The sequence below is a fragment of the Physeter macrocephalus genome, chromosome 20 (assembly GCF_002837175.3).
Source record: "Physeter macrocephalus isolate SW-GA chromosome 20, ASM283717v5, whole genome shotgun sequence".
In the NCBI taxonomy this organism is placed as follows: Eukaryota; Metazoa; Chordata; class Mammalia; order Artiodactyla; family Physeteridae; genus Physeter; species Physeter macrocephalus.
Genome location: NC_041233.1, coordinates 25,359,237 through 25,372,059, shown reverse-complemented (window position 1 = coordinate 25,372,059; position 12,823 = coordinate 25,359,237). Strand labels below are relative to the sequence as shown.

Sequence of the window (12,823 nt, the reverse complement as noted above, 5' to 3'; positions counted from 1 at the left end):
ATGATATACATTTTTCCAAAGAAGCATAAAACAGTTTGGGGTACGGAAGCAGCAAACGGCCTTCCCGCTTGTTTGTTCAACAATTATTCCTCAAGACTCTACTATGTGCCAAGCACTTTGATGGGTGCTGAAAATCAAGAGCAAACACGGCAGAGCCAATATTTGCCCCTGGGGCTCTAGTGGGGGAAAGATGTTCAAGAAGTAATAATCACACAAATAATTACTTACAACTGTGAAAAGAACAGTAAGGAAAACAATAATCAAGAAGAGGGCAGCTGAAGCCGATGCTCAGCGGTCTTTTCCTAACTAGGGGGCCCACCACCTGCTTATTCTGCTGCTGGCCCATTCACATTTTCTTCATGGCTCCAAGGAATCAAAACTGTAGTTACAGTACTAGCGTACAACCCTTTAAAGTAAATAATTTAAATTCTGCAACAATTTCATGGATGGAGAAGATGTAGATAAGCTAAATCTTTTATAAGATCATAAATTTCATCCGTATTTTAACAACCTGAGGCCACAGACTGTGTCTTATATACCCTACTATTATTCAGAACACCAGGCAATGTGCACAGCTAGAGTCATAACTAATTTTGGTGGTTTGGGGGGAAAAGCCACAGAATAAGAAATTTAAGTGTTACTAGAGATTTACTAGCACATTTATATATCCTATCTACTTGAATTAAATGAATAAAAACATGTTGTCCACCTTACAGATAAAAGATGAGCCAGTTCTCCAGGGATGGGGTGGGGACAAAGAGAAGGTTGGAAATATAGGGAAGCTAGATAAGTTGATAGCTGGTCCCTCAACTTTCAACTCTAAGAACAAATATACCATTTTTCTTTCTTCACAGAAAGCCTACTTGTGGGAATAAGTTAAGCTTATTTCAAAAAGAAGGAATGACTTTGGCTTGGATTGTGGCCAACTGCAATGAAATTCAGCCACTTTCCCCTTAAAAGTCATCCAACTGGAAATCTTATCAGTGGGAAATTCTCTAAGGGCCAAAGACTCTATTTTCTGCAACTTAACGATATTTGTAAAACATTTTTAGTTCTAAGATTCACTACCTCTCATCCTCTATACATACACACATCACACACTCGTACCCATCCAATGAGCTGCCTTCTCATAGAAGTGACGGCATTTTTTGGAAACTAAAGTTCCAATATGTAACCAACACAATATAATATTTATGAACCTTTGTTTATTTTTGTGATTATGCAGGCATCTGCATATAGCAACATTTGAGCCCAGAAGAAGAGTCACCAAGCCATCCAATGGAGGCAAGAGATAGTGAGCTATCTTCATCATGAATGAGCCTAGAATGACTAGCAAGTATAGAGAGTATCAAGGCACAACACACTTATTCACACTTATTAAAGGAATACCATGAGCAAGAGACTGGGATAAGCACAGCACCAGGAATATCAAGAAGAATATAACCCAGTCCTTGTCCTCCAGAAACCAACAGTCTTAAAGGGAGACACCCTAGGGGAGTAAGGAAGGAGGGGAAAAAAAAAAACACACAATCAACTCAATCATCCAAAGACTGATGACCCAGCATACAAGGACACAAGACCTACAAAGCCTTACCAAGGGACTGGGAGGAAGGTGAGGAATCCCCAGCTGCCTATGTCTAATTACACAAGTCCCCTTTTATCCATTACTCTATCATACTCTATCCCTTTGTCTGCACATAATGCACATACTTAAATAGATTTAATCAATGTAAAAACCCCATATCTTTGATAAGGATGTTGAGATTAGAAGTTCTTTCAGGATCTAGCCCATTATTTTGAACTTATTTCATTCCACACTTAAAGAGCAGTTAGCTAAGTACAGCATGCCTCCCTAAACAGCACATGACAGAGAAAGTCATGGGTTGTTGTAACTGACTGGGTTTCCTCACTCTTCTTTGCTAATTCTTGAGCAAGAAGTGAATTAAATGGTTTGCATGGGGAAGGGTGTTAATGGTGAAAAGGGATAAGAGCTGGTGCATCTATATATAGTTAAGTTTGTATTTATATCTAGGGAGACAAATTGGTTTGGAGTAGAGAGAAAAGACATAAAGACAAATCAAGTTCAAACAGACTGTAAAAGGCTGAGAAACACTGAAGACGACTGTGACTAAAGATAGATTTTTTAAAATTTCAACATTAAAAATGTAATACTTTTGTAACAAGAGAAATTTTGTTCTTTTTGAAAGACTATACGAAGCTCAGCATGACAAAAATGATTATTAATAGTATACATATTTTTAGTATTAAATTAAAGATAAAACGTTAACGATGATAAAAATACAAATTAACAAAAATCCCCTACTTATATATTTATTTCAACTTCCTTCCCTAACAAACCTTTTTGCAGATTGTTAAGAAGAAACAGGTAAGATAGCCTTCCTCTCATAATCATTCCCAATGGAAACTGAACAAATACGAAAATGACAGAAAAGAACAGAGAAGCAGGCGCCTAGATAACTCAAACCTTATGTTATCCAAACTAAACTATGTGGCCCAATATACCCAAATGCATATTGTAAGAATTCTACAGGTCCGATGTACAAGGAACAGAAAGACAGATGAAAGCCTGCAATGGGAGGTCCTTCCTCCCATATACCAACTTTTGTCTCTCGGTGTTTCAGAGTCTTATTACAGATTTGAACTTAACTCCTTAAATTTCACTCTGAAGTATTTATACTACATAGCACTGAAGGCTGTTGGAGCTTAAAAAAGCCAAGGCTGAAATCTGTTTTCTTCTTTTAGTCCTGTCTATATGGGAAGGTTTAAGAGCAGACTGGCCTGAAAGCAACATAAACTAATAGAATGGTCCTTTTTCAGCAACAGTCCTGAGCACAGAGCATTATCCTAGAGAGAAACCTTGCTGGGATACCAGCTAATCTCTGATGTTCGCCCTTTAAGGACCGCTACTTCTTTTGATACTGCTCTAATGCTGGTTTATTATGTAAAAAGTATACCCCAGTGTCATGACCATGACATAAGGTTCAATGAAAAGGTTGGGCCTGGATCAGCCAAAAAACAAAAAAGCAGCAGATCAACTTTCTGATATCTTTTGTCTCCTGCCATATGGTTCAAGGAAATAAAGATCTCTTAATGAGGAATTCATGACTCAGTGAGATACTACACTGTAACCAGCAGAGTTCCAAATAATATATCAACACCTGGTCTAAATTGTTATGTTTTAAAAAGACAAAAAGAATGCAAAATCCCAATGCCACTTTCAGATAGGAGGCAACATATTCTCACATTATGAATTTAGTAAGTGGCCTGCATAGTTGAAATGACTCTGAAACAGAGAACCACAACCCAAAATAGCCTGAACACTTTTGTTATCTCAAACAATGGGCAGTTAGCCATTCATTCCTCCCTCTTAGTATATATTCTACTTGTTTCAGACAAGGCCCATTATAAATTCAAAGAGACTGTTCAAATTCAGCTATACCGGATGTCTGAAAGCTAGGGATGGAAAACCGTCACTGCACAAAAATTCCTATTACAATATTTTGTGCATAAAAAAATGAATGATGGGCTTCCCTGGTGGCGCAGTGGTTAAGAACCAGCCTGCCAATGCAGGGGACACGGGTTTGAGCCCTGGTCTGGGAAGATCCCACATACTGTGGAGCAACTAAGCCCGTGCACCACAACTACTGAGCCTGCAAGCCACAACTACTGAGCCCACATGCCACAACTACTGAAGCCCGCGCACCTAGAGCCCGTGCTCTGCAACAACAGAAGCCACTGCAATGAGAAGCCTGCACACCTCAACGAAGAGTAGCCCCTGCTCACACAACTAGAGAAAGCCCGCCCACAGCAACAAAGACCCGATGCAGCCAAAAATAAATAAATTTATTTTTTTTAAAATGAATGCCATATATATATACATATATATATATAGTTAGTTCGTTTTAAAAAAAAAAAGTTATATTGCACACCTATAACCAGGCTGATACTGAAAGGAGCAAACACAACAGACATGGCCCCTGCCACTGAGAAACTTACAAACCAATGAAGACAAACACTGACCAAGTATGATGACTGTCACAAGAGAAAAAAATACATGCTATGATGGACTTTAGACTGTGGATAATTAAGATATTCCCATCCTACCCTCTTTCTAGGTGTGCCAGTAAAAGACCAGGAAGTTGTCAGAAAGCTTTTAAAATAATGACCCTCAGCTGTGATACATATAAAACGTAAGTATTTTATATATACACATACACACACATATACATGTATATATATATATATAAGTGACCAGTAATTAAGTATATAAAATAACCAGACTCCTTTTTTAACCAATATACCAGAAATATTAAAATCCAAATAAGTCCCATCTCCATAAAAACAGTTGCCTTAATGCTGCCCTTACTCCTGACGACAGCAGAAGGAGTCAACTTATGATACTGTGGTTGATACCACAAAGCTTTTACTCTAACTTTTATTTTGTCCATAAAATATAAAATAACTTTTATTTTGTCCATTGTTATACCAGTGCTATTTATAAAACAGCTTTAGAAAAGCCCAACTTTCCACTGTGTCAATATATATAAATAAATATTTAAATTGGGGCTCCATTAAAATTATAAACATAGTTGTAGAAACATACAATCTCCAAAACTCTTCCATTCTCTCGATCATGAGTAAATGCTAAGTCCTATTTGTATATCTCTTTTGATCTAGAGACAAAGTGTTTCAAATGAAACTTCACGATTCCCCAAAGAATCCACAAACCTACTATAAATACTATTTAAATACAGAAATCCTACAAACCTACTTTAAATACTATTTAGTTCTCATAGACTTCAAGCTAAGCAGCCATAAATACTAGAAAAGCCTTTACGTGTTTGGCAGACATACTTTTGTGTTATCTGTATCTATTCTTTTTTTTTTTTAATGCTGCAAAATTGAATGTCACTGTGAAACAGAACACTACCTTCACATCATTTTTTTAATATAGGCCCTTCACACAGGCCATGCCAAAACCAGCCTTTAAACCGATAATCTTGCCAAGCCCAGGACAAATGGAAACTCTTTGACTAACAACATTCTCATTGCTTCTGATTCAAGCTAGAAAACTTCCAGTGATATTTAACAACTTTGTTCTAAGTGGACACAGAATGGTGGAGTGAAAAGAGCAGAGGGTCCAGAGTAAGAGAAACAGAGCTCAAGTCCAAGCTCTACCACTAACTAGCTGTGCCACTGTGGGCAGGTTACTAAACTTCCCTGATCTACAGTATCTTCATCTGTAAAATTCAGACTATAGCAATACCTACCTTAAAGGACTGCTATGAGAGTATACATATGAAAGCATTTTATAAACCATAAAGAATTATACATTCTTATTATTTACCTTATTTTTTCCTCAATATAGGAATTTATATATTCATTTTAAAAATTGGAAAATACAGAATATGAAGAAGAAAATCACCCACAGGCCTGTCACCCAAACACTGTTATTTATTTTAACTGAAATAAGTCCAACATCAACCAAAAGAAATTAAAGTAGGAATAATTTCAGATGTTAATATAGATAATTTATAAACGACAAAATTGATTTCTTTTTAAGAGCAGAACAGTCTTTCCCATCTATAAGTTTAAAGACAATGCTGCTATTTGTCCCAGAGCTGGTCCCAACAGGGTATGATATATGGGTGAGGCTCATAAAAGTAAAGACCACAAAAACGTCCAAAATAAATACTTCAAGAGCCCCAGGAGTAGTTACAACACATGTCCTCAGATGCAATGGAGAAAGCAAAGTGTATGAACCTCCATTAATAAAACTGGCACGACTATATAGTCACAAAGACTGTCAGATTTCTATGGGCCACTTCAATGGGAAAAAAGAAAAATTTATATACCATGCTACAAAGACAGAGAGTCTAAGACTTCTGAATTTTTCACACTGCTGACTGAATCCCATCCTTGGAACCTGTACCTCTCCTCTATTTTTCCTTTCCCATCCATCTTTCTCCTAGGCCCCCTCCTTGTTTTGTTACTGCGTTAGAATCATTCTCTGTGTTTAAAATGGCCTTATTTTATACAATGGAATATTATTCAGCAACAAAAAGGAATGAATTTCTGACACATACTACACCACAGATGAACCTTGAAAACATTATGCTAAGTGAAAAGTCCTACACAAAAGGCCACATATTTTCTGATTCCATTTATATGAAATGTCCAGAAAGGGCAAATCCACAAAGACAGAAAGCAGACTGGTGGTTGCCTAGGGCTGGGGTGCTGGGGGATGGGAGAGAATCAGTGACTGTAATGGGTAGGAAGTTTCTTTTTGAGGCAACAAAACTGTCCTAAAATTAGACTGTAGTGATGTTGTGCAATTCTGTAAATATACTAAAAAAAAACAAAACAGAACACTGAATTGAGTGTTTAAATGAGTGAATTGTATGGTATGTGAATTATATATCAACAAAGTTGTTTTTAAAAAAATGGTCTTATTCAGTTGAAAAAAGGACATGTAAATAATCCCATCCTACCCTCTCCCTAAGGGTGGAGTAAAAGTGATGACTCAATTGTGATGATGATATATATATATATAAAGTGACCAGACTACTTTTGTTTAACAAATACACATGAAAAATTACAAATCCAAATGAGTCTTGCTTAATGATTTCCTAAGTCAAAACTTGGTCCTCAGATTCTCAATAATTCTATGCCTTTCTTTAGGTATTCTTTCCACTTGTAATGCCTTTCTTACCATGTCTTTAAAAGTTCCAATCTCACCTTCTTTAAGGCCAGCTCAGAGGTTACCTCCTCCATGAAGCCTTCCCCATGTGCTCAAGAAGAGTAACCTTACCTTCCTCTGAACTTCCATGATACTTCACTTCCTCCGGGCCACTTAGGACCTTCAATCCAGTATATACTTATTCTGCCCAATATCATACTTATCGCTTTGATGTTAGAAGGGGGGGTGTCTCAATAAATACCTACATGATAAGTGGATGACTACAGCTTAACAATTCAGAATTTCATCATCACCTGGTAAATTTTAATTTTGGAAATATCCAAAAGTCACTTTAGACTCAAGAATGGTACATAAAGTAGTAGGGTTAAGAAATGCCCACTTCAGACAAAATTTTCTTGACCAAAATAAAACAAATTAATTTGACATATGTATGTAAATAATCTGTAAGAAATTCCCAAAGAGAAGTACTGGAATAAGGATATAGCCTCCCAAGGTAACTGAAAGAAACATGAATTGTATAAATTCCAGAATATTTGTTCAAAAATCAGATTCATTAATTTATAGAAGCACCATGTGTTTTTTTCCTGAGAGTTCTATTATCAAACTCTACTAATTCTTCTTCTACTGTATTTCTAATATGGTTCTAATTCCTGCTCCATTTTCCCTGCCACACCCAAAGTCCAGGCCCTCATTTTCCTCATGACCAACCAATTTTAAAAGTCTCCTAATTTATCTTCCTTCCCATAGTTCCTTCTTTCCTTCAACAATATCAAGCCATCCCATGTGCCAATGTTGAGGGTAGGAACTGAGAAGCACATACGAGGCCTGTTCTCCAGACACAATCTAGTTGAGAACTTGATACATGTACACGATTCATCACAATATTCAGCAGCATATACACAGGGCCACAACTGACACCCAGGATTCCAAGCAATGGGTAGGTCCTTGGGCCTCCCCAGAACACAATCTATACAGTCTCCCTCACACACTGTCCTCATCCTATCCCTTCTATTCTCTTTGTTCGTCTTATTGGACTTCTGTTAAAGTGCCCATATGGCATGCACCAATTTCATCTCCAGTTTCTCTCCAACTTGCCTCCTGTGCTAAGCAAGACAATCTACTTGCTGTAATCTGGAAGTCACTTATTCACAAGTACCTTTGTTCATGATTAACTACTTATCAACACAACCCTCCCCACTTTCTCTCTGCTAACTCCTATCTACCACCAATCTCAAGTCCCTTGTTTTGTAATGTATTGGGAAGTCTGCAATTATATGTAATTTTGTTTTCAGCTTATCAATGGCCTCATTTTCTTGGTATTTGTCTCACAGTATCTATTAGTGTTTCCTAACTAAGGAACTACATCAAAGCCACCTATGGAGCTTCTCAAAAACACAAAGGCCTTGACCTGACCCCCTATAGAGCTCCTCAGTAAGTCTGGGGTGGGAGCTGGACATCTTTATTTCTAAAAAGTTCCACTGGTGATTCCGATACACATCTCAACCTAAGAACCACTGATTTATTAAAATACTCCCTACAGGGCTTCCCTGGTGGCGCAGTGGTTAAGAGTCCGCCTGCCGATGCAGGAGACATGGGTTCGTGCCCCGGTCCGGGAAGATCCCACATGGCGTGGAGCGGCTGGGCCCGTGAGCCATGGCCACTGAGCCTGCCCGTCCGGAGCCTGTGCTCCGCAACGGGAGAGGCCACAACAGTGAGAAGCCTGGCCCGTCCGGGGTCTGTGCCCCGCAACGGGAGAGGCCACAACAGTGAGAAGCCTGCGTACCGCAAAAAAAAAAAAAAAAAAAAAAAAAAAATTCTCCCTATATAGCAGACATTCACTTCTTATTAATTCATGCATTGAAGCTCATAAATAACTTTTTTCTAAATAGCCTAACCAGATATCAGCCCCTAGACTATACACTAGCTCTGTTCCAAGTGCAACATGTGGTTTTAAGATTTCATTTCCTGAAGTACTCCTTGGAGGGACACTATTACCTTGTCTCTTTACATGGTTTCCTATTTGTTGAGAAATGGATGCCTGGAATGCAGCCATGTTAGACAACACTACATAAGAATGTACTTCGGAGTCTTAGATTAAAATTAGTTATAAAAAGAACAAGAACAGTGTAGAACTAGACATTTTGAATGAATTCAGTATTCTTCCTGAATACAGTCTAACTAAATCTACACAGAAGGCAGATGGGGAATTTGGTCAGTAGCGTTCTCCTAGTTACCCGTCTCCTGAACTGTCTCCTGAACTGGGCCCCTGAAGACTGAGGAAGACTTTGAGCAGCTGAAGTGCGCTAAAGTGCTCTAACCAGATAAGGAACCCAAGCCCCACCCAGACCCACAGTTGCCTACCAGCCTCCTAACTACCCTGGCAGACACCAGTTACAAAGCTCAGTGGGGAAGCCGTATAAAATTTTTCCAAATTTGTTCCTCACGGGCAGCAGCAGTCTGAGTCACCCACCCAGGGTGGGAAAGAAAAGTGTGATATTAGCCAGCAGAGTGTTAGGAGACTGGTCACAGCGCCTCTTTTCCCCTTTCAGAAGTGGACTCCGCCTCCTCCAGGAATCACCTCAGTTATTAGTCACAGCTGTGGGCTAAAGTGGTCTGCAGAGCCACTTCGCCATCTAGGAAAGTTGTGGCTCGGGGAGGAGACGCCCCGTTCTTTTCTCCGGCAGGGGCCGCAGATCCCAGATTCCACAGGCCTCTCCATCTTGCTTCCTGCCAGGAGGAGGGGCCGACGAAGAGGGCCCCCGAGTCTGGAAAGGCCCCAGTGGGAGGAAGCCGTTTGACAGCAGGTAAAGCCAGGTGGAAATCTCCACGGGAGTTGGAGGAGGAGGAGCGGGATGAAAGGCAACAGGGTTAAGCGAAAGGGGAAAAGGGATTCGTAGTCATGAATTACTGCATAAAGATATCACCCGGTGTTTGTGAGTGCCAGAGGTGTGAGCATAAGTAGAATGCCCGGGAAAGGAGGAGACAGGGACGAGAGGCCACTAAGACAAGTGGACAGAAGGGCCGGACGCGGGGAGCTCTGGGGAGGGCTCAGAGGTGGGTGAGGCGGGTTTCAAGGTGAGGGGCAGAAGTATTAGAAAGGAGAACAACGTGGCTCAAATAAGAATCCCTGGAAGGAAAGTCAGGGAATCAACAGAGGAGCCCGCCAGCCCAGAGGCCAGACTGGGGAGGCCTAAAAAGGAGCTGAAAGCAAGGCTGTCAACGGGAGGGGCGACAGCCTGCTGAGGGAAAGGGGCTATCAGACATCCTAATGCCTATCATTTATTGAGCGCTTACTATGGGTCATAAGCTGCGCTAGCCACTTTATAAATACCAACTCGCTGAATCTTCACAACAAACCCGCAAGGCAGGCATTATTATGATTGCCCCCATTTTATAGATTAGGAAACTGAAACCCATACAGGCTCGGGGGCTTGCTCAAGGTCACAACGCGGGGGCGTCAGGATTCAAACCCGAGGCGGTCTGGCTCCCGAGCCCACCGGCAAAGCCACAGGCAGCGCAGGGGAGCCGCGAGGCGAGCCGGAACCCCAGGGACGTCTCCCGCCCCCGTTCCCCATCCCAGGCCCAGCGCACTCACCCGAACGAGGTTACTGACGGCCGCCTGCACGGCGGCCACAGGCGCGGTGAGGTCAGGGATGGCTTTGCCGTCCACCTCGCCTTCCTCGTGCATGATCACCAGGTGCGAGATCTGCTGCGCCACCGGCTCCAGAATGCTCTCAATCGTGCGCGTATGAAACACCGGCATCGCGGCGGCGAGCGGGGCGGCGAACCGCGGGCTACAGAGATCTGAGAACGGCGGGGCCGGGAATCCGCGGAGAGACGGACTCTAAGCAGCGACTACGGAGTCCGGGCTTCCCTCAGCGTAACCAGCCTCGCGAGCGCCCCGCCCCCTCTCGTCGCCGCGCCCAATGGCAGCGCCGCTCAGACCCTGGCCTCCAGTCCTATTGGTCCAGCTTTGATATGCTCCGCCCACGCAACCGCGCCGCCAAGGCCCCGCCCCGCCCCCATTCCCAAGGGCGGGGCCTGGGATTGGGGCTGAGCCGCGGGGTTTGCGACCGGATTCCCGAGCCCTAACGCCGGGCGCTCCTTATAAGGGCATGGTGGGAGCGGAGCGTGCGGCTGGAGTCGGGGCCCCGCCCCCCGGGGCCGCCTCCAGTGTTGGCTCTGCAGAGCTCCGCCCCTCTGCAGAATCACCTCAGCGGGGCGGGGTCTCCTCACCTCAGAGGGCGCTGGAGTCTGAAGAGACCAGGGAGCTGTAAGTCTTCACCCTGCTCCCCAACTTTTCCCTTCACACGACGCCCTCAAAATACACTTTCCATTTCCTCTCAGTAATACATTCAAACACAGAAGTGCACAGAGAAAGCATAAGCGTCCCATTCATTCACACACACACCCACTCCCAAGCTCAGAGATATTCACAGTTTAAAGTTTGGTGTTCAGGCTTCTAGACCTTTATCTACTCATTATCTTGTACATATATATTTTCAAAGTAAATGGGATTAAGCATTTTCCTGGAACTTGATATTTTTTCCCCTTATTTAAAATCACCTGGTTGTCTCACTCCTGGTAAATACAGGTCCAGGTCTACCTCATTCTTTTTAATGGCTGCATGGTACGCCATTACCTGAAATCGAACAGTTTCCTAGTTATGGACATTTAGGTTGGTTTCTGTTTTTTGCTCTTCAGCAGTTCTGCATGAACATCATTGTACTTGCTTCTGTATTGTACACATGTGTATTTATCGAGGACCTAGAAATGAAGTGAAAATGCAAAACTATGTACATTTTACATTTTGATAGATAAGACCAAATTGCCTATTCCTTTCACAGCATGCTTTGTAGAAGACATCTTCTAAATGTCTTCCTCACCTCAAAATCTCTTTGGCCTAAGCTTCCCCATTCCAAGAGGAAACAGTTTCGCTGATATCTCCAAGCTGAAGATGCTCAAGTCAAATGCAAATATTTCTCAAGCACCCATGTTTTTCAAGAGACTAAACTAGTGTGTGTTGCCCTGTGCAATTCTTGAAATTATTTTTGCCTAGTGGTATATATCCCCTGTTTCTGCTGTGTGTGTTACCAAGTCCTGTACTTTTCCTTCTCATAATACCTCCACTTTTTTGTTACTGCTCTCATGTCCTTAGAGGCAATAGATTTCTTTCTCTGTCTGTTTTAAGCTAACGTTTATTTGGTATTTTCTAAATTCTAAGAAACTTTAAATTTTGTACTTTGTAATTTCTAAGAGCACACATAGGACGAGCTACTCAATTTGTGGGACCCAGTGCAAAATAAAAATGTGGATCAAAAAGCAGAAAAAAGTGCTGTTAAAGGTACTAAAATGTGAAGCTTACTCCTTTCTTTGGTGTTCTCGCTCTCAACCTGTCATAGTATTTTTTATTTGCTATCTAATGTCACACTCCTGGGCAGGGAGATACCTTTGAGATAAATACAGATCCCCCCATAGGAAATTGGGGACCCATGCAACCCACTGGCTGACTGAAGCCCCCTCCTGCTAGCTACTGGACTGACATACTATTCCCAGCAAGGGACGGGAGGCCAAACCAGGCATCTCCCCTTACCACAGGCCTGCCTCCCCAACCCACAGCAAATGGGTGACCTCCAAAGGTATTACAACCTCCACACTGAGACTCTCTCAGTAACTGGACAAAGGAAGGCAAGAGACTCACCTCCACCAAGTCAAGCGCAAAAAAATGCAGTGGCATTGATACCTTGGGTTGAGAATGACCACCTCCTTGCCTAACCCCTAGATACTATCGGTGGCACACACAGAGCCCTGCCCAAGGTAGAGTAGAGGGTAGAAGTGGTCACTGAACAAGGGCAGGGGCGGCTGGGTGAGGTCAGGGGGCCAGAGGTTGGGAGAGCAAGCAGCTGAAAACCCATCCAAGAGAGGTGGTAGAAGGGAGGACCATGTAGAAGCTGAGGTTCCAAGCCCCCAGTGCCTGTTCCAATTGTCCCATTGGACTTCTCTTCTAAAATACAAACTCAAAGGTAAAATTATTAAGAATACAGACAATGATTGCAGAGCATTTGACCCCAAATGTGAAGTTCTGAGTGCAGGGCCCTGTGT

At 42.1% G+C, this 12,823-nt stretch overlaps 1 protein-coding gene across 4 annotated transcripts in view; it reads right to left on the bottom strand.

Moving 5' to 3' along the window:
* Positions 1 to 10,601, bottom strand: part of VCL (vinculin) — a 109,745-nt gene extending 99,144 nt beyond the window's left edge. For 2 of the 4 annotated variants that reach the window (XM_028480844.2, XM_024132160.3), the window contains exon 1: positions 10,317 to 10,601. In XM_028480844.2, coding sequence (XP_028336645.1) covers positions 10,317 to 10,484 — 168 coding nt within the window. In that variant the 5' untranslated portion in view covers positions 10,485 to 10,601. The remainder of the gene's footprint in view (positions 1 to 10,316) is intronic. The other 2 variants (XM_028480845.2, XM_024132161.3) reach the window with 1 other exon arrangement.
* Between the last annotated feature and the right edge of the window lie 2,222 nt (positions 10,602 to 12,823).